Source organism: Prinia subflava, chromosome 3 (genome assembly GCF_021018805.1).
Source record: "Prinia subflava isolate CZ2003 ecotype Zambia chromosome 3, Cam_Psub_1.2, whole genome shotgun sequence".
NCBI classification, from domain to species: domain Eukaryota; kingdom Metazoa; phylum Chordata; class Aves; order Passeriformes; family Cisticolidae; genus Prinia; species Prinia subflava.
The window spans coordinates 76453074-76480854 of record NC_086249.1 but is presented as its reverse complement, the minus strand read 5'-3'; the positions used below and the strand labels follow the sequence as shown (position 1 = coordinate 76480854).

The 27781-nt window shown below is 38.4% G+C and overlaps 1 protein-coding gene across 2 annotated transcripts in view; it reads left to right on the top strand.

Moving 5' to 3' along the window:
- The window catches only part of MGAT4A (alpha-1,3-mannosyl-glycoprotein 4-beta-N-acetylglucosaminyltransferase A), a 72818-nt gene that overhangs the window by 26957 nt on the left and 18080 nt on the right, over positions 1–27781 (top strand). For both annotated transcript variants that reach the window (XM_063392557.1, XM_063392558.1), the window contains exons 3-9: positions 438–605; positions 3143–3283; positions 5802–5935; positions 16920–16966; positions 17530–17643; positions 18261–18336; positions 19748–19862. In XM_063392557.1, the coding sequence (XP_063248627.1) occupies positions 438–605; positions 3143–3283; positions 5802–5935; positions 16920–16966; positions 17530–17643; positions 18261–18336; positions 19748–19862 (795 nt within the window). The remainder of the gene's footprint in view (positions 1–437; positions 606–3142; positions 3284–5801; positions 5936–16919; positions 16967–17529; positions 17644–18260; positions 18337–19747; positions 19863–27781) is intronic.

Genomic DNA, 27781 nt, shown 5'->3' with positions numbered 1-27781 from the left:
TAAAAATGATAGGTCTGAAATACTGTGAAGTTCCACTCATCCTTACAGAGTATTCAGAGGAGTCTTTCAGAAGATGTAACCTGTGCTTTTGTAAAGGGCCACTCCTGTGTGGCTTTTTAAAAGAAGTGTTTTGTGGGTGTCCGTTCCAAGAGTGGCTCAGAGCTGCCTTGTGCGGGGTGCTGAGGGTTGCCCGGTGTGTGGCTGTGGTGAGGAGCACCCCCAGTGCCTCCCTGCCCCGGCGCGGTGCGGCTCGCTGTCCCCTCGCTGTGCGGGGACGCGCTGAGGCACCCAGCTCCTCAGGTGGGCCCTGCCTGCTCTGCCTTCCTGCGTGCCTTCCAGGTGCTGCAAAGCCCAGTGGCGTTCGACAGTATGCTTGTCGGATCTGCCCGTAGGTGCTGGTTTCCTCAAATAACCCGGATCGTGGTTTCTCTCCCCAGAAAAGCTGATTGCCTATCAGCGGGAGTTTCACGCTCTGAAGGAACGTCTGCGCATCGCCGAGCACCGCACGCTGCAGCGCTCGTCCGAGCTCAACGCCATCCTGGAGCAGTTCAGGAGGGCCGTGGCAGAAACAAACAGCAGTAAGAATGCAATGAATAATTTTTCAGGTACCCACTCTGAGATTTTTTTATAACTCTGCAATGCCAATACCTCTTCTTCTTATAGAATAAGAAATTGCTACCAAGAAAGCCAAATGAAACTGTTCAGCAGTGTGAATAAAGAATGTGAATATGTTGTATCTGGTGTGGATGTTTCTGCTTTGTTTTTTCCAGTTGTTGTTCTTAATGATTCACCCACCCTTATTCAGTCCCTAAAGTCATAAGAATTACTTAGTCCATATCTAGCTCCCAAAAGTTTCTGTTTATTTATTTGTTTAGTTGAATTTATTTTCGCAATTAATTTACATCACTTTTTAAATACAGTCAGAGGGGAAAAGTGAGCAAACAGAAGAAATGGATGAACTTGAAGCAGTTAAAATATGCCTAAAAGTCAACTGGAAGGTATTGAATAATATAGACTAAAGTATTCCTTATGGCTTGTAAAAGATACAGGAAATGGCCTTTTCAATAACTAGTGATTAAACTAGTTTCAATAACTAGTAATAAAATCTTCCATAAGTTTTTACCCATTTTGGAGATGGATGGTCAGGTTTACAAAAAGCAATTTGGCAATATTAGAGAAAAACACTGCAATATTCGCCAGACTATTAACATTAACTTTTAAAATCACATTGTTACAGTTTCGTTGCTCTGATTTTTGTGGATGGAAAATGAATAACAAATAATAACAAATTTTCTGTCAAGAGATCTGACTTGGTAGGTTGCAGAAATTTCACTGTGTTGCTCTAATAAGGAGTTGAAACCTGAGTGGTTTTGCAATTCAAAAGCCTGGAACAAGATTTTTGAATTTGTTGTCTACTTGGATTTGTGCTATGAGCTACTATTTTTGATAGTTTTTTGGGTTTTTTTTTTCAGTTGGGAAATGTTTATAATTATAGGCTCCAGTGCTGATGCCACTCATGAATTGCTGTCTGTCACTAATGGCCTCAGTAGTTCCCTGGATCTCCAGGAATTGCACAGATAAAGATTACATTTAGCATGGTCTATAAATCTTGTCTTCCTATTTCATGTGTGGGTTTTTTTGCCTTTAAAGTAAAGCATGGAGTAGGTCAAATCATTTTGACTCTTGATTTAGGATTAAGTTATTACCACATTTGTTTCTAAAATTAACTTAGCTTGCTTTTAGGCAATATACTTACAGGGAGTTACTTTCTTCTGATGCAGCTGAAAGTGCTAATTCATTTAACATTTTACCATGTCTGGATCCCAGCTGAAAGGGACATCCACATTTTTCCATGAAGAGCCATAATGGGAAGCCAGCTGAATTACTGAGCTTTTGTGTTCAGAACATAGTATTAGATAGGTTTTTATCAAGCTTAATACACTTAAGTATTTATAATACTATTTGTTCTCTTTGAAGCTGAAAGAATTCCAGATTGTTTTGTGTAGCTCCATCCAGACAAAGAGCTGTCATACTGGGACAGAATTTAGTCCAGTTTTGCAGATGAAGTTAAAGAAATATTAGCTGGAAAAATAAAATGCACCTGTATTGGAGTCTATCAAAATAGACATATCTACTTAATGGCATCTATTTACAAAGCTTTTTGCAAGATTTGAGGTGGTAAGGAATTTAGTTTCACCTAAAAATAAATATTTTAAAAATCCTCTAAACATACAGAACAAAAATCCATAACAAAACCCATCTATCTTTGTAGAAGCTTTGCTCTGCTCAGAATCTGAGAGGAATTACATATATGGCTTTCTTTTTCTTACTTCTTCTTAACTTTATCTCAAGAAATCTTGGCTACAGTTTTTACTTAACTTGATGTAATAAAGCCCTTAAGTTTTCAAAGATCCATATGCTAACATATTTGTCATTTAAAATCAGTTGTTTTCACACTTGATGCAAGAAAATCAACACACACAGCAGGATAATTTTAAAAACTGTTATTTGTGACGTGGAGAGCCACCTGGACATACTGAAAGGCAGTTGCACCAGAAAGAGCAAGAATGATTCTAATGGAATCTAATAGGATAATTCTATTCTAATGGACTAAATTAAATTTGGATTTTTTTTTCAGGAATATTCAAAATATCACCTGTATGTTTAATGCTGTCTTATTTTGTATCTCTATGTGCAGTGTATTCCCATATGAATTCGTAGCTCTGAAAAGTTATTTGCAGTAGTGTTTGCTGGATGGTGATGACCTCTGTAAGCAATAGTAAAAAATTATCTAAGGGAATAAGCCTCCCATTTGAGTAATTGGGAAAAAACCCCAACAAAACCACCAGCGCCCCAAATGAATGGAGCATTCTTCTGTAAATTCTCACTAAATCTTATGTGATCAGTTAAATATTAACTGTATCTGTAGCAAGGTTATAGGTGCAAAATAGTCTTGGCCATCATTTATTAAAAAAGTCAAAATAAGGAAAGGCTTCCTTTGTAGACAAGATAATGATCAGAAAAGTGCTCAATTTATTTTGTCGTTCAGTTAGGAGCAAGCTTGGAATTTTATACTGTTTACTATTGCTTAAAACTTCATATAATTTGTTTTCTGTGTTACTTATTTCCTGTATATTTGCAGATGAGACACTGAAATTGTTAAAAGAGCTAACAAGTAGAAAATCTCTTCAAGTGCCAAATATCTACTACCATTTGCCTCATTTGTTGAAAAATGAAGGAAGCCTTCAACCTTCTGTGCAGATTGGCCTTGGAAGGACAGGAGGTATGCTGATGTGATGATTATTTCATGTTTTATATCTGGAGGACCTTCTAGTTTTAGAAAAAGAATTAATGTGTTTCTTGGTAGATCAAGGACATCTCATTTAACTTGTGTGATATTGATATCCTTTGAATTCACACTGAATCCAAGATGAAAGGAGCTTGGTCTCAGCTTTGCTCTTTTCTGTATTATCTCAGTCACACCCCATTGCCGTGTTAAGGTACACATTAAGAAGCATTTAGTGTGGATTAATTTTTTTGTAGCTGAAAGGAAACAAAGCTCAAGCATTTCAGATTCTGAACTGCTAATGGATATATCCCTTTGGCTTTTCAGATTTGCAGGGCAACCATGCATGGTTATAATTATTTTAGCATTGATGTTTCTGTTGTTTGAACAGTGTATTTCGAAACATAAATTAGAAGTTGAGAGAACTAAGATAATCAGATATAATTGCATCAATAAAATCTGGACAGTCATTGGAGGGGAAAAAATTCAGTGTTGTAGTTATTCCTGGCTTGTATTTTTTCATTACTTCAGTAAGTTTGATTGTTCCTTCTTTTAACAGAAGGCATGCCCATATGACAAATGTGTGGGCTCAGGCCACAGGTTTATTCTTCTGACTATAAATACCTTTTATTATTTCAGTGTTATTCAGGGAGGAAAAATCTAATAATTCATTATTGTTTTAAGTGAAGTCTGTGTTATGTCCCTGTAGAAAAATATGGCAGAAATTTGGAATTAAAAAATAGGAATTGTAACCAGGTTTATTTAATTAAACGGAGGGGTGAAATTCAGGGTTTCAGGACTTCATGAGGCCTTTCACTGCGTTCCTGCTGCTATCTGAAGTGTTCCCAGTGGGTAGCTAGCCCTGGGTACAGTGCAGAAGAAAAACAGTGGAAAAGTGAAGCAACACAGGACTCAAATGGCCTGCTGAAAGATGGTGTTAATAATGTTGTAGCTGGAGATGTATTGCTTTGCATTTGTGGTGCTTTTGTCAGAGATAAGGAACTTTGTTGAGGAACTTCTATGCAGTTCTGTTGTCCTGGACTTGTTATTTAAGAAGAACCAAAACCAGGTGCAAGGAAAGTAATAGAGGCTTTCAGCAGTATTATTTTAAAAGAAGACTTCTGAGAAGTTAAATACTTGATTTTGAAGAACGGTTATACCAATTTTATTTTAAAACTTAAGTTAGGGAATATAATCACTCTTGGTGCACCTTGTCTGAGTAATACTGTGATTGTTGATGATTTCCCATTGTATTGGGGTTTGTGTGACAGTGTTTTGGTCAGAGGGAGGCTGCAGGGCTGGCTTCTCTAAGAGGGTGCCAGCAGTTTTCCCTCTGTCCCGTGGGACCAATAGCCAGACCAACACCAGTGGAATAACAGACTGAAAAAGGGAGGAACAGACTGCTCAAGGGCAGTTGCAGCTGGAGGGAGGAGTGAGAACATGCATGGTCAGTGCAGAAGGAGGGGGAAGAGGTGCTCCAGGTGTCAGGGCAGAGAGTCCCATGCAGCTCGTGGTGAAGAGTGTGGAGAGGCAGCTGTGTCCCTGCAACCCATGGAGCAGGGATCCACCTGCAGCCTCTGGAGGACCCCATGTCACAGCAGGTGGGTGCCCAAAGGAGGCTGTGACTCCATGGGAAGATCACACAGGAGCAGGCTCCTGGCAGGACCTGTGGAGCTGTGGAGAGAGGAGCCCATGGTGGAGCAGGTTTGCTGGCAGGACTTATAACCCTGTGATAGACCCACACTGGAGCAGCCTGTTCCTGAAGGACTGCAGCGCATGGAAGGGGACCCATGCTGGAGCAGTTTATGAAGAACTGCAGCCTGTGGGAAGGGCTTACATTGGAGATATTCATGGAGGAGCATCTGCCATGGGAGGGATCCTATGCTGGATCAGGGCAAGAGACTGAGGAGAAAGAGGTGCTTGAGATTGTGTGTGATGAACTGAATTCCAGCCTCCATTCCCCATGTCCCTGTGCTCCTGGTAGAGAGTAGGTAGAGAAATCAGGTGTGAAGTTGAGCCCAGGAGGAAGGGAAGGGTGAGGGAAAGGTGTGTTAAGATTTGGGTTTATTTCTCATTATCCTGTGTTCGTTTGATCAGTAATAACTTCCTCATGTCTACCTGTGACAGTAACTGGCGAGTGATCTCTCCCTGGGCTTGTTTCTACCCATGAGCCTTTCTTTGTTTTCTCCTCCCTGTCCAGCTGAGGAGGTGAGTGATAGAGTAGCTTTGGTGGGTACCTGGTGTCCAGTCAGGATCAGCCCAGCACACCTACACAATAGTCTGGTATGTCTAGGATTGGGTTTTTTTTGGTCTGCTGTGTTTGTTCTGAGCATTGTTGTCAACTGTTAGTCATGCTCCTGATGCTGGGTGACATATTCTTAAACTATTTTTAAGTACTGTAATCTCCACCTTTTAAACATTTGCATTTCTTAAGCAATGCCTTATTGCAAGATTTTTGTTTTCTGTCTTGTGTATGAAATCACTGAAAGTACCTTTCTGGTTTGTTTGATTTCAGTTTCCATTGTAATGGGAATACCTACAGTGAAAAGGAAAGTCAAGTCTTACCTTACAGAAACTCTCCACTCCCTTATTGATAAGCTGTCCCCTGAAGAAAAACTGGATTGTGTTATGGTTGTCTTTATAGGAGAGGTAATCATTTAAATTTTTTATACTATTTCTAACCTGCCTTTAATCACAAATAACACTCCTTTCAGGAACTGATGAGGATCTGTTTTTTCTTCAAGATGCAGACAGATGACTCTCTCCTTCCAGGGAAAGGAAAGCGTCAGTCTTGGGTTTCAGAGATATAATCCTGAAGAACACAGCTATTTCTATTTATTAGGGGAATGGTGCACATGGATTCAGTGGAGTGGTTATTTTGCAAATCTTATGTTCATATGTAGTGACAAAGATGTGTCATTCCTTCAACATAAGAATAATGGCTAAGGATCTCTGTCATAGGGGAGGATTTTCGTAATGCTGCTGCTTCATCCTCTGTCAAACGAGTACTGCAGTTTGCAATGTTGGAGGCACACGTTATTGAATTCATTTTCTGGACAATGTGAATGTTTGAAGCGCAGACCTTTTTAATGGATTAATTCAGTGTTCAGTTGGACTGTTTGTTCACTTTGGCTCTGATTAAGTGGAAATCAAATTTAGGAAAATGATAGAGTACTTTCAGAAATAATTCTCTTGGATGCTGGGAATTGCATGTACCTATTTTGTTCTCTATGTTTTTCTCAGAAGTCTGACTTGGACAGTGGGAAATTTCTATTTATGTTTGACCTTCATCCATCTAACTGTGGTGCTCTGCTGAAACAGTCTTTTATAAGTCCCACAGATGAAAATTCAAATCCCCAATTATAACTGAAAATGGTTTTAATTTAGTGAGCCAGTGTCCATTCAGGGATGAATCACTAGAAAATTAGGCATTTTAATACTTCTATTATCAACATATTTTAAAACTTTCCTTGAAAAGTTTGTAAACATTTTTTCTTTTATCTGAGAACTGTTTCTTAGTATTTTCTAATACAAATTGCTCCATATTTTTTTTTCTTGACAGCCAGTCAAAAACTATCTGTCTGGATAGATACTGTTTTTCTGGGGAAAAAGAGATGCTTTTAAAACATCTTGTGGTTGAGAATATCAGGGGAACAGAATTCTTTCTGAATTAACTGGAATGCTGTGTTTTTCTTCACTGTATTAGTCGGAGAAATGTTATTGCCTGTGAGTGTGGCTTCTTCTCAAGGTTTAAAATAAGTTTCATTTGTTTTGCTTAAGGAGGTCTGAGCTATGAGGACTGTCTATTATCATTGGATTCTCTCTCTTCTGCAAAATTTGGAACAGGAGTGTTGTGTCCCCAACTACACCATCTTTTGTTGCCTTAGACAAGCCATATATTGCTGTATCTGAGTTTTCCATACCTGGAAACTTTCTTCCTTTGAGGTGGTGTGGAATACTTTCACCTTGGGATTCTACAGAAGGGACCACCAGCTGAACATTTTAACATGGGAGCTACTGCTCCTGTGCCCGTGGAGAGTTGTGTGCTGGGCTCCGGAGTGGGGTACAGTTACCCCATGTCTTACCTCTTTGTTCCACTTTGAGAGCAGTTCTGTGTGCTTATTCAGGTCCCTGTTTTGGGCACCACAACTCAGGAATGTATGGGAACATTTCAAGAACCAAAGTTTAAGTTTTTGTTCTCTTGTAACCATTTGCTAGTTTTACATTTCTTTTCTTTACTCCATCCAATTTATTATCTTTCTTTCTTTATTCTTGGACCAAGTTTTTTTATGGTCTTAGGTTCAGTATCTTACAGTTTGCTTTGTTATGGCTACAGGGAACTCTCTAAATGATTAATATGGTGCATCAAATACTTCATCCTGAATTATGCTGTGCTTTTTCTGAGGTACTCTGTATGTTTCAGTTTGCCTCTGCAAAATGAAAAGTGTAGGTTTATTAAGCATTTTCTCTGGCTGTTTGAAGGAAGGCCTACTCCTCTGGTAGACTTCTTTTCTCCTTAAACAAAAAGAAGGGCTGTGTCTTTTAAAACAGCCTTGTCTATGGGGTATCCTAGCATGAAATGCATTAGGCTATTGCTGTCATTAACACTTGCAATAATAAAGGCTTATTTAAAAATACATTAGAGCTTTGAACAACTAGGCTTATATTAAAATTATGTCCCAAGTTTCTTAAAAAAGGAATGGCCTCTGCTCAAACATATGTGCAGTTTAAGTACAGCAAGAAATGGTCATAGGGTGAGGTTATGTAATTTTGCTAATAAGCTTAAAATCTCTATCTCTGCAGTGTCTATAACTTGTAGCAACAACAAAAAAAGGGGGACGAGACTACAGAAATGGTTTTAGAGGAAAATTATAGGGAAAAAATAGCATTTTAAAAGGATTTTAGTATTTTTCTTGCTATCTTCATTTGAGAAATCAAATTTACAGTGTTTAAGAAGCATTGCATTGCTGGGAGCCATAGTCATGGACTGTAATCTCTTCATGCTAAACATGCTACAAAACTTCTAATACTGCTATTTTTTAGTTGTTCAATCTCACTCATTTCTTGTAATTTCATTTTTTACTAGAAAACAAATAAGAAGGCTAATGGTCTTCTGCAAACAACATCAATAGTGTAAACAGAGGAGCTAGTAAATATAGATGCATTATGATTGCTAAATAAAGAGATCTGCATATTCATTTACTGTATGGATATTTCTCAGTAATATAATTGTACACAGTAAATTTCCATACTGAAAGTTCAAGAAACTGTGAAGTATCTCAGCTAATGTGATAACTAATCACCAATTTAAATGATTACTAGAATTGCTTGACAGTAAACTGTTCAGTTGTCCTCGTTACTGACATATGTCTGTGTTCTCCAATTTTTTAAAATAACTTTATGGCAGAATAATTTGCAGGTATTCATTAGGATGACTAATAAATAGGTATGATTCATTATTCCTTAATACTTCAAAATCTTTTATTCCCCCTCACTATGTAGCTAGTTCCCAGCTCATGTGAGTTGGAAACAAACGATTCAAATCTCATTAACCTGCTTTGTATGAGAACTTGTTTTCAGAATAAGCCACAGACTCTAGGTTTAAGAAACCATGAACTCCAGCTTAAAATTTTGTCCAGTATTTTTATTTATTAGGGCTTCCAATTAACATTGTAAACATGGTTTTGAAGTACTTAAAGTTATCATAGTGGAACAACAGACATGTATGTACACACACAACTCAATATGAGAGAAATCAGAATACTTTCCTGGTATCTAAACAAAACATTTTTTTTTCCTGTGGGGAGATCTCGTTTAGAATGAAGAAAATGCATCTTAGACTTGTTCTAAATATATCAGAAATTACTCTCAGTCCACTTCATTAATCAGGGACTGCACTTAGCACAGTCTTTTGTACAAACAGTAATCAGTGCATGCTGGAAAGACTGTAAGCCCTTGATTTGACCAAAAATATCAGAAGGACAAATAATTTCAGGAAGAATTGGAGGACACTACAGGTATGCAAAAGCATTTTGCTTTTTCTGTGTGCTGCTGATTGCATCTGACTAGGTAGTAATTGAGCAGCCATTTGGTCTTGGAGCATTGGGCCACAAGTTGTATTTTCTTACACATTCTTTATTTAAATCTTACTCTGTTTCATGGATATATAGTTCACTGAAGCTGGAAAAATTTACGCATCTTGATTATCTTTTACTCTCACTGTGTTACCTCTTAATGTAAACAGTGGCTGCTAAATTAAAAGATGTTGATCTTTAATAGTGATTCCTCTATGCTCCTTCTGGGGAGAATCTTTTTTTTATTTATTATTTCTTTGGAAAAGTTTCTGTCCTGGTTAGGTCAGTGTGACACAAGCACCCAGCAAGGTACCATCCTGTGCACTGATATGAACAAAGCCTTAGCAAATTAAGGACTGGGTGCACATACTGTGGCAAATCTTGCTGAACCTGTTTTGTAGGTGTTGACACTGCAGTGCAATGTGCAAGCCTTCTTCACAAAATAAACAAGCCTGTATTTTCACCTCTTCTTGCTGTGGGCCTGAATGATAGTTCTCTCTGATCGGCAGCCCTCTTGATAGAAAACAAGAGAGTAGTTTGACTGTCTTGCTCTCAACCTGGACGTATTCGCATCATCCCAGCTACAGAGATGTTCATGCTTTCTACTAATTGTTTTTGAACTGCTCCTTCTTGGAAATGCTCTGGAGAGTGTATTCCCAGTCCTTGGAAGGTCTGACCATGCATCTTGAGTTGGAGAAAGTCTGGTAGATCTTAGTGTGTACGTACATATGTGTATGTGTGTAATGTATATATAAAAATAATCAAAGCTAATCAAAGCTGTTATGTCAATATACATTATGTACACCAAATAATATTAAAGGGCTACACAGATGGGAATCTTTGTTTTGGACATCTTACTCAAAATTGATCAGGATGAACACACCTTGATACACAGCCGGCTCTTGTATCTGAAAAGGTAGCTTGACCTGTCAGTAAGAATTTGAGATATTTATGCTGTTTTTGCAGTTCCTGTTCTCTTGTCACCTCATCTTTGGTACACAGAAGAATGGCCTGCTGATACTGGGCACCAACACAGGGTTTTATGCTTCTCTTTTCATGTCAATGACTAGCAAAGTTTCTATAAGGAACTAAACCAGTGATAAATATCTTTCTTAGATCTAAGAAAAGATCCTTGACAGGATTTGAAAACTTGAATGTACCTGAGACAAATTTGGTATCTCAGCACAAAGATAAAACCCAGGATTTGCTCTCTCCCCAAGCCCTAGACCTGTAGGACTGAAGTGCTTCTCTGAGATGCTTGCTGAGCTGCACCTGGGCCACAATAACCACCTGATGCTTCTGATGAAGGAACATCACTATGGATAGCCAGAGCTATGTCTGATCTCTCTGGTGACATCTAGGGTATTTGTGAGGTGAGAAGTAACAGTAATAGTCTTATTTCAGAAACATTTTAACAAGTGACTTCATACTTGTATGGTGGACTGAATTGGTGCTGAAATTTGGACAACACTATCAAGTTTTGCTACAGGGTCTGCCTTGACCTAAAAATTCCTTCTGTCCTTCAAATAAATAACACAAATTGTAGAAGAGTTCTTTAGACTGTACACAGCAACTGCCCATCTTCTGGAATACAAGCTGTCTAGACTATTTCAGCAATGTTCCGGCCTCCCCAAAGACAACAAAAGGTTTCCTGTGCTGCAAGGCAGTATATACTGCTTTTTTTCAGACTCCACAAAACTAGTAGTGGCCATATGACACTAGCATAACTTCCATCTGAATGTCTAGTCCTGAATTGTAATGTGATGCTTTTTGCTCTGGCTGGCCTTCTTAAAAACTCAACTTGTTCTCTGACAGGCTGTTGTGGTTCACAGCACAATCCATATGGATATTTGCCCTCATGATTGAGGATCTGACAGGTAGGGCACAAGGGAAGGGAGAAACAAGAATGGAGTGGTACAAGAGTATACTCGTATTCCTGCTGTTGCTACCAGAGGCTTTTGTGTCGTGAAACCCTGTCCTGAGCTGCATTGCGTTAATCACAGAAATAACTGGAGACAGAAATTTCTTGCCTATGTGGTAGAGGGGGGAATTTCAGTAAGGGAGCGATGAAGTCATTAGCTCATGTAGGACACAGGCTGCATTTTGCTTATGTAACATTAGCTGGTTATGTTATGACAGTATTCTCATTCCTGTTTCTTGCTTTGCATCTTAGTCTCGTGTTCCCTGTATTTAACTTGGACTCACTGCTTCAGAGTCAAAAGAAGACAGTGTATTCCTGAATATATTTTTTTTCAGCTGCATTTGTTGAACTCTAAAAATGATAAAGGTAAAAATGTAAAAAGCCTTTTTCTGCAGGCTTTGTTTATACACATGCACTACTGCAACCACTGGAAGCCACTGCTGCACTTGTATTCCTTAGGGCTTCGTCCTCACTGCATAAATATCTTAAAATAGGTCCAAATGCCACATTAGTGGCTGATTCTTCCGTGAAAATTTTATGCCTTGTATATAGGTAATGATACTTATATGTACTTTTACTATTTCAGGGCAAATAAATGTGTAGTTTGCCTTTCCCGAGGACTATAATTTTATATTGCTTGTCATTATATGAAATACCTGGTAAAAATATCTCACTCCACTGGATGATGAAAGATCAAACAAAATTGTAATTAGTAAGCAATGAAATGACCACACTATGCAAATTAGCATGCTTGTTTCTCAAGGATTTTTTCATTCTTTGAAAGGTATTCTTGAATAATTTAAGACTTACTTCTAGTAGATTACATTCTAGAATTGAGATCTGGATAATCCAACAGTCTAGACAAATTTCCAAGATAGTGAAAAGCTGCAAGGGCAAGATTTTGGAGGAGCAGCTGAGGTCTCTTGGTGTGTTAAATTTAGAAGAGAAGACTGAGAGGTGCCCTCATCACAGTCTACAGCTTCCTCGAGGTGGTCAGTGAAGAGGGAGATGCTGATGTCCTTTCTCTGGTGACCAGTGACAGGACACATGGAAATGGTGTGAAGCTGCATCAGAGGAAGTTGAGACGACTAGGAAAAGATTTTTCACTGAGGGGTCAGTCACAGGAATAGGCTGTCAGTGGGAGTGGTCATGGCACCATGCTTGTCAGAACTCAAGAAGCTTTTGGATGATACCTTTAGTAGTATGGTTTAGTTTTAGGTAGTCATTTGAGGAGCTGGGTGTTGGTCTTGATGATCCTTTTGGGTTGTTTTCAGCTTGAAAGATTCTATGGCTGCAATTTTTTTCCTATCCATTTACAACTTAGGACAGTAAATAAACCTTTGGTCTTAAATGCCATGTTTTTTCTTATATTTTTAGAAACAGTCTACCTTCTGTCATTCTTGAGGGTATGAAGTCAGGATTTACCAGTATGAAAGGGTTGCTTCTTAAAAGTAGAAATCTTGATTTGGTAGGACATTTGGCTAGCTGTTCATCACAACTTTCTGACCTCTCATTTTGTCTGCTAGTTTATGTATTCTGGTGCTTTGCTGTGTACACACTTACTCATAAAAATCAATAAAGGTTGGAAAGTTCACTGCTGCTCTGATTCTTTCTGTGTTTGTTGAGAATAATGATATCTGTTCAGACAAATGTTAGAATAATCACAAACTTGATGTGCAGCCTCACCAGCACTACAGAAGCGTAGAGAGTTGGAGTACAGCATTTTATAAAAATGGAGGAAATTTTAAAACTTGTTTCACTGACAATCTGCAACTTTAATTTGTTCTACAACAGACTCTGAGGCTTTTTTTAAAAGAGAGATTCATCAAAGCATTCTGCATGCATTTGTCATCAAAATTGTTAATGTGAAGAGTTAAACCTTAGATACAGCCATGTTCACTGCCTTATGAAACTCCAGAGATCTCATAAAATAGAATCTTCTTTTTTGTTGCAAGTTTAGATAGGCTCAAGGGGATGCTAATAAGGTACCATCAAGATGAGTCTACTAAGGAATTTTAAATACATAAAGTCCCATCTGTCTCGGGAAGTAACTTGAGCTGAAAGTAGTTGGAGCATGGATGATATCAGTAGGGGGTGTTGTATGTGCTTATCTTATTCTTTATGTGTCTTTTCATGGCTGCCTCTGCTGGAAGCAAGGTGCTGATTGGGATCAGTCCTTGGTCTGGTGTAAATAAAAGCAGATGTCTTACTTCAAGTGTTTTGTGTTCTCTTGAAGATCAGTAATTTCATATGGCTAGGAAGAAAGAACAGGTCAAAAGATTTGAACTGCTGATAATAAAATAACCATCCTTACTTATGCCTTTCATTATGAAGTTCTCAGAGATCCACTCACCAGGACAAAGTTGTTTGTAAGGCTTCATGTGATTCATTGATAAGATGCATCTTTGTGGCTGGAAATGTGAACTCTTTGGTTGGGGCCTAACACAGTTTTGCACTTAATTGCTTTCAAGGGATTTACTCTTAAAATATTAATTTGTGCTTCTTTTTTATGGATCCAGAATTCCCAGGGATTTCTTTTGATCTTCAGCCTTAGGGGTTTTAGTACAAAAAAAAAAAAAGATTTAAGTTTTAGTAATGCCTTTGGATTTGATAGACAAAAGCATTCATAACTGTATCATTGTGATCACCAACAATATTTCATTTCAATAGTTACAAGAAGCACTGATATCATGAAACAGATTTTTAAGTTCCTCAGGTCTACTCCTAAGTTGACCTAGTATCTACCAGATGATTTTCACTGGTGGCTTAAAGAACAGTTACAGTTTCTTCCTTGGTGACTTCTTTTTATTAATCTGTATTTGTCTTGTCCTGTTTAGGATTCTTGGAGATGAGCAATCTTGTGTCCTTCGGGTTGATAAAGACGACCTTGTATCTTACTTTGTTAAGGCAGTAAACACTTAATTCGTCAAACAGAAGGAATAGATTTTGATTAATAATGGATTTTTTCTGTTGCTTTTAAGTTGCTGATTGAATTTATTGCTTGAAAGATCCTTAGATTTAATTTAGCTATTCCAGATTTCTTTCCATTGCTACCCTGCAAAGTCTTCCATCTACTTACCTTTTCCCTTGAGTATAGTCATAGCTTGATCAAATTTGTTGTGTATTCTCATACTTATTTCATGATGTTGTATGAATTAACTTAGAAGTGCCATCTTCCTGGGACATGTCCATGCCAAAGGGTGTTGGCAAAGATCCTACTTAGTGTTAGACTGGGCAATGAGAGGAGTTGATTGTCTCTTGAAGTTCTGATGTGGAAAGAGGACAGTCAACCTGAGGGGGAAGGGTTTTGTGTTGAAATCCTGGTTCTGAATCTTATATGCTGCAGGTAGATACAAATACAACTGTTTATTCAAAAATGATAGCAGAATTACCAGTGTTTTAATGCATTTGATCATGTGAAAAATGACATCAACTCTTCTAATCTACATGTTCTTTTTCATTGTAAAAGTGCCATCTGCTTTTGCACTAGTGATACAATGATTGCTGATGGAGAAGGAAAGGCTGCCTGCTATGCCAGCATAGTGGCATTTTCTGTATCTCATGTTCATAGCAGGTATACCAGACCTTCCTGACTTTTTGTGACAGCCAAGACTACCATGTGAGGTTGGAAGATTTCAGGCTGCATCTTTTTGATGTAATCCTATTGTGATTGCAGCTCTGACTGGGGAAACTGCCAGCCTTTCATGTGAAGCACGCAAACAAATAGTAGGAAGCAGGGGAAGCAGGGGAAAAACCCTCTTATTCTGAACTTTTTTTTTCTGACTGTGATGTTTCCTGTATAAGAGTGTATGGTTTTACAAGCAGTAGCAAGGCTTCATGGTAGTCTGGAAAATAGGTCAAAACTATGTTCCCGCTAAGGAGATGTGCACTAAGGCTCAGGCTCGTGATCAAATATGTGATTCCAGCTGGCATGAAGTTTGGCATTTATTTTAATCTCTGGAAAACTGAATAGAAATTAGCTGTGTTTCTGCTGAGTGTGTGTATGTAGATATATGTATAAATCCTATATTTATATAGGATTTATATATATGCAATTACAATATGAACTATATTAGATGTGTTGGAGTTCTTAATGCTGGACTGGGTAATTGAAATGTGGCATGCCAACTGAAATGCAAATTTCTGTCTTTTCACATGATGATTTAACTGCAGTTTCTGTATTTTTAATGTTAAAAAGGTTTTGAAAAGAGAGAAACAGAAATGCTTCAGCTAAAGATGGATACACTAAAATTATTTTTAGGTAGTCACTAGGTTACTGTGATTTACAACTGTTACACAAAACAGAAAAAGTTATGTCTAACTCCATTCTATCAATTAAATGTGTATGAACAATCCATAAAGCCATTTAAACATTGATATATAAAGGTCCATGTGGACTTTTGAGTCTCCTTGTGTGGAACTCAGTGTGAGATGAGTTTTAAATTGTGAGCACCTTACCAGCTTACTAGAACTTCTGCCAAGCACTAGGCACAGCATTTAGGAAGAATATATATATGACAAGATTACTTTCCACTCACATGTTTTTGTGGTATTTAATGGAAGAAATCCACTGCTGTTGTTGTCATTTTTGAATAGCATGCATCACTGGCATTCTGTTTGATTTCATAAAAATAAATCTTTAAAAAATAGAAATGGTGATTTTTAAAGATCAAAGGGTAAGCACCTGTATCAAACAAGATTAACAGTTCTATAGAAAGGCTTGGGAGGGATTTATTCTCTGTGTATAATCCTTTAATGATATCCTGTGCTACAAATTCATCAGAAAAAATATGAACTGTTCCTTTGTTTCTGACAATTTAAAGACAACTCTTTCTCCAGAATTCTCATGAGCCAGAATCTGGGTTGAGTTATAGGCTATTCTTTTCAAAAATGTAAGCAGTATGTGAAATCATTAGATTAATAAGTATAACAAAGACCAGGGGGTTCAGTCACATTTATGAGTTCACAAATTCTCTTTTCTTGGAATGCATGTGTGTACAGCCAGGCTGAATTGTTGTCCAGTGCTGGCAATTTAGATGATCTAGACTTTTCCAGAATCTCATGATTTGTATGTTCACTGAGTGATTTTTAGAATTGTTGCATCTATGAGAACTGAGTGATCAATAGGATTGGTAGTCCCTCAGATCCAATCTCTGATACAAAAAGCAATCCTAATCAGAAGGGACAGTAGGCTCATTGCTGTCTGTGGTTAGGGAATTTAAGTGCAAAGCTTTAGAGATGTACCTTTGAAAGAAGAGTGTGTGTGTGCTCAATGCACTGTTTTCCAGAAAGATATCTTTAGTAATATATCTGTATATATTATTATTATTGTATGATAAAAATATGAAGTTCTTCCCACACAAACTCAGCAATCATTTTATCATCAAGAGCGTGAGTTTTAACAATTTTCTGTTAAGAGCAGATACAATTATTCCCCTCTGTTTACAAAAAATTTCTAATACTAGAGGTAAGACACAGTTACATGTGTGATATGTTCTTGAATTGCTCCAATGCCTTACACAATGAAAGTGATTTTCAAGGACAGCCACCTGCAATGTTTATTTTACTTTGTTCTTTTGACATGTAATCCCAGAACTATCAAGTAATCTATTCATTTTTTTGTTTGTTTTTCCCCCAGACTGATCTTGATTATGTTAACAGTGTTGTTGCCAGCCTGGAAAGAGAGTAAGTTGTAGTTTTAATTGGGGATTTATTGGTTTATTGATGATAAACTAAATCAGGTTGCAATAAGCAATTAAAATATTCTGGAAATAAGAGATCATGTCTTTTTGTTTCATGGAACTTTGGACTTTTGAACAAAAAAGTAAGAGATGACAAATTAAGAGGCAGTGATTCAGTCAGTTAAACTGTAAAACAGTAAGTGGGATTAAATTATTTCATGCACCATAAACAGATGGGATTGTTTAAACATGAGCGGAAATTTGTGACGTCTGTGTTAGGGCCTTGCCTCTTCTGCATGTTCAAAGAGAACTGTAGCAAAATATCACTGGGTTGTGAGAAAATGCAAAAAAATGTTTAGAATGTAGTTTGATTCTGATTGGCAAGAGGCAATAGTGCTCTGAAGGACATGCTTAGAAAAACAATACTTTCCTCTATACTATTGTTCTTTTATATGCCTCATTTGAGCGAGTCCTCGTAACCAGACACAATAACTGTTCTAACAGAGAGCAAGCAGGAGTACCGGTCTCAGAATCTGTCCTGTGACTTCAGGGTGTTTCTGTTGACAGGTTTTCTACAGAGATCAGTTCTGGCTTGGTGGAAGTAATAGCCCCTCCTGCAACATATTATCCTGACTTGACAAACTTGAAAGAAACATTTGGAGACTCAAAAGAGAGAGTGAGGTAGGTTTATTCCCCCAGATATTTCCCTTCTCCTCCCACACCCACACTTTTGTTGTTTATAAAACGGCAAGTGGGATGTGAATTCTTGAAATGTTTTCTTACTGTAATTCTTGCAAGTGTGGAGATGCTAAAACTGCTGTGTGAGTCCATCTCATTCCTAGCTATGTGCTGTTCTGTGCACAATCAGAGCCTATGCTTGGTTGAATCCATGTCATGTTAAATTTTGGGAAGGAGAACTGAGACTTTTGATATACTTTTATTCCTGTATGTGGACTCTTTCATTTACTGTTTTTCTTCATGAAATACAGGGTAAAACCCAGTAGTTCCTGTTGAATTACCATTTTAAATGCACACGTGTTTTCAGTGAAATGTCAGGTAGTTGTCACAAAGTCAGGTTCAAATTAAACCAGTTTGATGTCTGTATAAAAGCATGAGGTGAAAGCTTTGATCCTTTTTTTTTTTCAGACAGTGGATTTCCTGAGGGAACAGTGCCAAAAGCAGCTGTCCTAACTTTTCACTAATATGTGTCATTCTTCATAATGAAGTTTACTTTCTATTGCCAGCATGTATTGAAATAACCTTTTTTCATAAACCTTAAGTTTTCAATTTAATTTCAGATGGAGGACAAAACAAAACTTGGATTATTGTTTTCTTATGATGTATGCCCAGAAAAAGGGGGTTTATTACATTCAGGTAAATTTTTTTTCTTTATTTTGAGACAAGTTTTCAAATGAGTCTCCAGAAATTATGTTGTTGGACACATCAGAAGGACCTACACAGAACAGAGAACTTGATCCTGTCATTTAAAGAGGGCATTAAGTATGGTGGTCATGTTATATGGGGAAGTAATTTGAGGAGGACACTGTCTCACTGTCTCTGAAGTAGAAAGTAATTTGTCCTATGTCACTTCTCTTAAGATGCCTGGCAAACATGTGAAGGAATCCAACCAGCTTAACTACTGTTTTTTCCTTGACCCCCAAATGAATTATTGAGTAGCCTAGGCAAAAAAAAAAAAAAAAAAAAAAAAAAAGTGCCAGCATAGATTTTAGTGGAAAGGAAACTAAAATCTATTTTTATTTTCTTTTGAAAGTGCAGTGTCACTTTAACATGATTGCTGTGTATAGACATGGGATTTTTTTCTTATTTTTTTTTAATAAAGAGGTTTCCAACAACAGAGTTAAGCAGTTCTTCAGTTTACCTCAGAATTGTTCTTATCATGTGTTTCTGCTTAGAAGTAGAAGCCTTACCTACAAGTATTGCAGATTTAGTAACTGCACTAATGATCTTTATTTAGATTTTGTGCCTGTGTCCTTGAGGTGTAAAGTCCCACACATCTCATCTAGTTTTCACAAAGCTATGCTGACTCCTCTCTGAGAGCTGGTGGAGTCCCAGCTCTCTGAGAAGCTGGTGAGCCAATAACGTGACAGTCTGGTTTGATAGCAGGAAGTTGCACAAATATTGGTGCCAGCACAAGGGAGAGGGCACGACTGCACTGTGAGAAAGGACAGGAGAAGCAGGATCTCTAGTGCAGCAATGGCCTGCACTTAACTGTGAATAAAAGGAGTTGTAGCACCCCGTGTTGGCACTTCTGCAGCCTGGACTAGGTGCTTATGGACTGTGCACCTGTGCTGCTGCTGCACAGGTGAAATGAATCCTACCTCTGCAGATATTGTGTCTCACAGCCTCTTGTCTCAGAAGAGAAACTCTTCCAGTGCTCTTACATTTGTGAGCAAAGTCACATTTGTGAACAAATAATACAGATACTGAACTTGTTCTGATGATGCCACTTAGACTAACATTATTTCATGGATGATTTTCCTTTGGAGAAAGAAGCTGAAAAAGCAGTGCTCTGAAGTAAGAAGTCAAGATGTGTTTGTGGATTCTTAGTACAGAAGGATTCTGTAATAGTTCTCCACAAATAAACACACTGATCCCTACAATAGTTATTCCAGGCTATGGCATCTGTTTTATATCAGTGCTAGCATTAGAAATATATGGCTATGTGTTAGCAATATATTATGTCAGTATTTCCTAGCTGTACTTTTTTCTATTGCTTTTCTAATGCTTTTTTTTTAATGTTGATATCACTTCTACCTTCCTCTAGCTTGAAGATGACATTGTTGTCAAGCAGAATTATTTCAGCACAATAAAAAATTTTGCGCTTCAGCTCGCTTCTGAAGATTGGATGATTCTGGAATTTTCTCAGCTGGGTTTCATTGGTAAGAAAATGTTCACTTTTGCAGTTCGAAAGAACACATTCATACTCAGACTCTGAATTAATAGTTATCCGACTTCAAAGCTATCTTCTTTGTACTGGAAATAGACCAAGAAGAAGAAATTCATTGCCTTTTTGAGGAACTTCAATTTAGCTCATGGTTGTTGCTTTTGCCCCTCATTTGTTTCATATACTTTAGTATGATGGAGGCAAACTCAAACTGTTGGAAAAGAGGACATTTTTATAAACAAAGGTTGACTTATAAAAATACTAACACTCAAACTGCAAGGCATGACTTATTTTTAAATTAGCTGCTGTTAAAACGAAAGTGTAATTAGAACATAACTGAAGTAAAGAAAAACCATGAAAATTAGCTCCACCTAAAATAACTTCATTGGTGTTTGTGCCAAAATTTCTAAGAATTAGCAGGCATCAGTTTGTTGCAAAGCCTGTTCTGTCTCCGTCTTTCTGCTTCATGAAGAAGTTATGACAATCTGTTCCTTCCTTGATGCAGTCAGAATCTGTCATTTGCAGTGAGCAATCGTGAGAGGAGTTAATGTAGAATCTCGGGTTGTGGGTCGACTGCAAGGGTGCTCTGGAAATTTTGGTTCTTTGCTCTTACACTAATACCTTTTCATGGAGAGATACTAAACAGGAGAGCAATGATAGAGAAGTTTTGAAGGGATTTTACAAATCAAAAGGTTATTTCATTACTGAACTGATGTGTTATGATCTTTTGAAAAGCAGCAAGCTGGAGGAATGTAAGGAAAAATCAAAAGCTGAGGCAGACTTTGGAGATTTCTGTGGTCAACACAAACAATTCCAATATGAAGGCAGTGAGCTGAGTTCAAAACAGAAAGAAAATCCTATATGTACCAGATAAAAGTGCAGCTTTGAGTTCTATCATTCTCTTGGAAATTCTTGCTTCTCCTTCCTTTGGATCTACTTGCCAGAGAATGGTTTCATTTTTAGGTCGGTGACCCATAATGGTTCTGAGAATTGAGAATGTTGGCACTACTTGAATAAGTGCTATCCTGTTTCCAGCCCAGCACTGGGTGTGCAATAGTTCCCTGACTTTGGGGGTCTCAGAGGTTCTTGGAGTAGAAAGGAAAACAGTAATTATTCCTTGTACATGCTATGTTAGTGTACAGAATGGTATTCTGTAGACTTGCTGCCAGTTTAACCTACAGAAACAATGGGGAGGAGGGAAGGAAATGGGCAGAGTGAAGTGTCTTTATACAGAGTCTCCTTGTGCACCTGACCATCACCTAACTGCTTTGGGCTACCATCAGAGATACACTGTTGCTGAAATACTTACGGGATTGGTTCTGTGGCCTTAGAGGTGGGAGAAATAGGAAATTATGCTGCCTAGTATAGGAAAGTAAGAATTTAAGTAGTTTACTGACATCTTGCCCTAAATAAACTCCTTGGCTGGGGAACTCCTCACGACATTCTGTTATGTGTTAACAGGGACTGGTTGAATACAGCATTTGATAAGACTTTGTTTCTACTGCTGAACAGTTAAAACACTAACCCAGACTAAGCCCACAATTTGAGTTTCACCTCCAGTTTAATTGCACTTTAAGTGTAAATTCTGTAAGAAGCTCCTGGGCTATGGAATTTACATTTATTCTACATTTGTCTGATTTAGTAATGGAGTGTGCTCGCTTACAAATTGTCACATGGTGAGAATGACATGTCAAATGTGCATAAAACCAGCTTACACTTTAGGACGTGCTCTGTCAACTCCATGCAGTTGTATTTCAGGTCACTTAACTTGTTTAATATTTTTGTATTTGAATCTTCCTTTCTGTTCCCTGCTGTTGTTGAGGGCACAGTGTTCAGGCCTGGTGGGTTAGGTAGATCTTAATACTGAGATATGGCTTAATCAAAAGCACAACTGTTTAAAAATAATTTCTATACTGTCTGTATACTTCTGGCAGTGTGGGCTCTGAAAGTAGCTGTAGCTAAATTTACTGGTTAGCTTCTGCTTCTTGCATCCCTGTTCTTTGTTCCTTGTATCATATTTGTTTGCTTCCTTTTAACTAGATGATATCAGTAGAATTTCAGATGCATTTAACTATGGCTACAGATCTTAACATTGCTTTTCTACCTAGAAAATTAAATTAAATTTTTTTTCTTCTGATATAGCCACTTATCCTGTTTTTAAGTTTTGAAAGAAAAAATAGTATTCATAAGAGCAAGTAAAACTTTTGGCTCTGGTACACATTAGTGTGCTATAACCATATATTGCTTGGAAATTTTATGCAAGTAATGTAGATTTGCCTTATCTCTGCTATCCCTTTATGGATCTTGGTGCAGACTGATACTGTGGTAATTTGGTAATGCAGATACCTTTGGGAGGAGTAACAGTACTTTGTAACTGGGGATCAGCTTTATGTGGAGATGTCCAAGAAAGAATGTAGAGCACTCAATTCACAGGATCATAGAATGGCCTGGTTTGGAAAGGACCTTAAAGATCACCAGTTCCAACTCCCCTGCCAAGGGTAGGGGTACCTTCCACTAGACAAGCTTGCTCAGAGCTCCATCCAGCCTGGCTTTAAACACTTCCAGGGCTGAGGCATCCACAGCTTTTCTGGGCAACTGTTGTCTAGATGCTACTGATTTAGAAATAATATCTCAAAAAGAGAGGTATGGCTGATTTGCTGTTAGCTGTTGGAAACCTTGATTAGCTTGCAAGTTTGCAAGGTAAAAATGTGGGACTTTTTGTCATAGTGTGTTTCTGAACTGAAAATCTAATTTATGCAAGTGCTACATGAGGAAATGGCAAATGTAGCTATTTAGGCTGACAGCGGGATTATAGAATTCTGTCACCTCTGCCATGGAACAGACGTTGCTTCCTTTGCTTTTTTTTTAATCCTGAAAGCATAGTCTTAAGTGCTGTCAAGTATCTAATAAATAATGGGTGAGATGCATGCTGTTTCCTTAAGAAGCTCTGTGGAAGGAGATGTATCTTTTACTCTTCTGGATTCTTGTTTGCACTGGGAGCCCTGTGACCTAATGTAGGAAAGTCCTAGTAGCTTTTTATGAGGAATAATGATTAGTCATCCAACTGCCTGTGAGCTGAAGTGTTTTCCAGAGGAACTACAGTCCTTGCACTGTAACTGTAATGCCTGCTGTCATAAACATTTATTGGAGTGGCCTGAAATGGCCTTTTAGTTGTCTTATACAGTTCCTCTGAGTCTTATTGTGCCCTGATGTTTTAAGGCCTGTTGTTCTGATTATTTTAAGTTGTTCTGATTGCAGTTTTGCTCAAGCTGTGCACACAGTTGAAGTTTGGGAAGGAGTAGATCAAGTCAAACATTTGTGCTTTAAATAACTTCAAAGAGATTCTGGTTTAATGCCAGCAATTTGCATACCATTAACAGGGAAAGCGTTGAAAACATTGGCTATAGCTAGAATATGTGCTTGCAGGTGTAAAATTATTGTTGGTGTAGACTCAATATTGGTGATGCTCATGTGGAGGAATTAAAATGGATGATTTAGATATTTGCAGTTCAGAGAACTAGAAAACAAAGTGTTTCATTTTGTGTGTGCCTTGTATTTGCCAGCAAAATACTGAGAGGACCAGAATAATTCACTAAGGATGGCCTTTAAAAGGACTGAAAAATGAATAGAAGTCTTGTCAGGGAACAGTAAATCAGAAATTGTTCCACAGTTGCTTTGTTTGTTTTTTTCAGTCCTGATCATCGTTTTTATCAATATAGACAAATAATTTGGAGAAAGTCTGCATTTTGTATCTCTAGGGTTTTATGGAGCAAGATTTTACCTTTGTCTCTTAATTCTTTCAGATTCTGAAGTTTCTTCTCAATGGTAGGTTGTGTGCACCCAGAATCCAAAAGCTGTGAAGTTTTGTCAGCACAGTGTCCTGGGTTTATATCTGTTCCCATCTACTGTGCCAAGTGCATGAACACCGTGCAAGATGAGCCATTGCTTCAATTCTCTCACAGAGTGTGCAGTTTGAGACAGTGTGTGTTCATTGTAGTGTTTTGCTTAGGTGTCTTTGGCTTGATGATTTTTGACTGCGCTTTGGGAATGACCAGTCGGCAGCCTCTAGGTTGGATTTGGGTGCTTTCTCAATGGTTCTGTGGCTCACAGCACTTTCCTCATGGGAACTGCAGGACAGAAGGACCTTGGCAAATGCTGCCGCTTGTTCTTGGGCTGTGGCTGTGTCCTAGGGAAGCCAGGCTGCTGTTGCTGCTCTTGCTTAGGAGAGACTAGACAAGGGCTTGGTTGATGTGGATTCAGAGGGGCTGGGTGTTGGATCTGTGCAGTAGGTGTTGTATTGGGCTGGTTTCCATTACAAGGACTAGGTGTGGCCAGTCAAGGATCCAGAACTTTGAAGACCTGTTTCACCAGATGCTTCACTGCAGAGTTCTGGTTTTGAGCTGCTGTAGGAAGACTGTTCTAATGGAACAAAAAAGGGGCCATGGTTCATGGCAAACTGCTGTGCTGGTGGTGTCCTGAGACAGAAATGACAGATGAGTGAGGCAGCGTTATACAGAGGGACAAGGGGCTGGGCCAAACTGTGCCAAGCAGTGTGTGGACAGTGGTGACGGCATTTCAGAAAGTGGTATGTGGATGTCTGTCCTTAATTACTGAAAGAGGACAAGGGCTTGTTTTGGAATCACGGTGTTTCCTGTTCGTCTTTGCTCCAGTGTTCATTAGAAATTAATGTGAGAAGACTTTGTCTCCACTGCTGAACACTTCCATGGTGCAGTGTAATGCAGAGAGGCTACTTGGGTCTAAAGATGCCAGTGCAGGTACAGCTGGCTTACCTCACTTACTCTGACTACCTGCAGTTGGATGTATCAGAGTGGTTTGGTTGCTTGGTTTGTTTGTGGTTGGTTGGGTTTTGTTTGCTTGTTTGTTTTACCCTGGTGTGCCCAGTGACATCAACATGGCAATTAAATTATTCCCCAAGTTTTGGGTGGCTGACTTCATGGTGCACAGTAGAGTGCTGGCCTAGAGGAGACTGCGTCTGAGCCTAGACAAGGTTGCTATATGGAGGTAAATAATTGATATCCTGCTTCTATTTTATATAAAATTAAGATTACTTAAATTAGGGATTAGAGTAAATTCCTACTCTTACATTCAGTCTTGTTCTTAGTTTACTTAATTGTAGGATTGATCCTGTACCTTCATGCCAAGTTCTAAGTGACGTGGTCTGTGAGTGAGGACAAGTAAAGACAATAAACCTTATATTCTTCAGAAGATGAGCTAGTCAAAGGAAAAAATGTCAGTGTGATTCTTCTGCTCTGTCCTTGGGTAGAAGAAAAGGATTCTAGAGTATCATGGCTGTGAATAGGTCCTGGAAGAGGATAAACTGTCTCTTCAATCTACTTGCATTGAGATTAGGGCAATATTATGGGGATATTTCTGTCTTCTGACTCTCATTGTATTGTGCAGCTCTCTGACACCACATGGAAAGGTGCACTTCGTATGGAAACAGATGTGACTGACAGACTGCCTCAGCAGGTGTCACCTAGAAGTGATGGTGTCAGTCCCATAAAAATCCCAGAAACATCTGATTAGTCCTGTTTTTTAGCTGGTGTTTTGTTAGGGCTTACCGTATTTTTCTCTTCTGCTCTCTGCCATTGAAAGCAGTAGGCAGAGATGAATCACCAGGAAAATTTGGGTCTATTTAGTTGGAAGTGTAGCAAGCTGAAAGCTGTTATTCTGCATGAGTATTTTACACAACATTTAACTAATCATATCATTGTTTCCTACTCATTTTTAAATATTTACTTCCACAAATAATGTTAAACAATGTGACAATATAGTGTGTAAATACTAACAATGTACTAATAAAAATGATAACATTTTTCTTATGTCTTTTAAGAATAAAGCTTTACATTTGTCCCTAGCTTAGTAGGAGTTGTCCCTTGTGTAGTGGGAGTTTCAAATTTTAGTTACAGAGTATTTTCATGTGGAGATACCTATTTGATGACCTCATTGCAACAGCCACTTAAAAGTAATGATGATTTTTGCTTTGTAAAGGGCTGGATGAGAAGTTTCTCTAAGGGACTTTGATATAACAATGTCAAATCAGTTAATGTTTTAGCACATTTACTTTTCCACCCCAATGTGTAAATTGTCCACTATAGTGAGTATAACATCATTCTAACAGGTGAAATAATTGGTGCTTTAGTCAGATGCTTCTTCCATATTTGTTGCATGGATAATGATGTAGTCTAACTCAGACACCTCTAACTCCTCTCAGAGTTTCCTTTGAGTGTTCTTCCATTGGCTTTGTTCTTATCCAATTTCACACAAGTCATAAAGAAAAAAGATTGCATCAGACCTGTTTTCTGAAAAGGGCAAAGCTCTTCCGGTGATCTCCTCTTAACGTCTACTCCAGCTGGTTTTCCTAAGAGTAGGGGAAAATATTAGAACCTTTACCACTTCTGGAATTTGCTATTTAGAAAGCCTATGGAGGCCTCTTCACAACTGGAAAAAACGCTCAAAGCATTTCCCATGCCTGAGTGCTGTGTTAGTGTGTTGTACAGCACTCTAAAATGTGGAGAAACAGAAGATATGCATTGGAAAGAGTTTCTGTTGGACCTCGAGCTGTTGATGCACACATGCCCCAAGAGCCCATCCCTGTTAAGTCCAGCACTGCCCACATCTCAGCAACATCTGCAGAACTGAATCATTTCAGCTGGTGTCTTCCTGAGAGATTCATTGTTACGTGATGTCTTTCTTCCTTGCCTTCTCCGTTGTAACCTAGCAAAGACTTTGGACTTCATCTGTAAACCTGGAGATGTTTTCTGAATCTGCCTTGAAATCTGGAACTGCCTTTGGGAGTTTAGCTGGCATGTGGAATCATTTTGGTTGGAAAAGACCTCAAAGATCATCGAGTCAAACCACTAACTCAGCACTGCCAAATCTACCACTAAACCATGTTGCCAAGTGCCACATGTACACGTCTTTTAAATACCTCCAGGGATGGTGTGTTAAGTGTTCCCCTCAGCAGCCTGTTCAATGCTTCAGTGCAGTCCCTGGTACAAGCACTTGTCAGTCTATCTGTAGCCTTGGACTACCCCACTCCCAGTTGTGTTGCTCCTGGGCAGTGTTTTCATACAAGGCATCTTCTTCAAGTGGTGCATTCAGATTAACACAAAAACTCCATGTACTGGCCACTTTTCTCTTCAGATACCTCTACTGCCAGAGAAGTGTATTCCACAACCATGGAGGTGATTGCTCATGTTGATATTAAACAGACTTTCTTTGTGAACAGTAAGTTTCCTTCTTTTGCAAAGGGCTCCTTGAAGCCTCACAGTCTGCAGGATTCCCAAGAATCCTTTTGCACAGTGCCACCCAGAAGTCCTGCTGATGGCCTTTGCACTGCAGAAAAAGACTCTGGTCACTGTGGGATGTCTCTCTTTGCGTTGCGTTGTCTCTGGATATGTTCTGGTAGCTTCCTTCTTTCCCTTTGATTTCCTACCCAGAAGGTTCTGAAGTTGGTGGTAGGTATTGCATCTCTGCTTTTTGTACCTGTAGAAGCTGAAATTGTGTGACTGGGCAGATAACTCTTGCAATACTCTCAGGTGCTTCAACTTACACATGACATGGGGAATAGTAGATAGCAATCCACAACTCTTCTTTCACATAATTTTTCAAACTGACAGTTTCTATTCTTAAGGAGGCTGTGTTGTGGTACACTGAATATACACTGAGTATTTTGATAGCACCAAGATATATGACAACAAGTTCTTGTTTGAATAGTTGTTTTATTTAATTGAAAGGTATGGTGTCACGGTGCTGTGTTCTTAATAAACTAAATTTCACACACTGCCACAGTATGGAACTTCTAATAACATTGAAATTTCAAGTTGTTCAGTACTAATATTTCTTGTCGTGGCACCAATGTTATCATCTGCTATCTCGTTGATTTCAAAA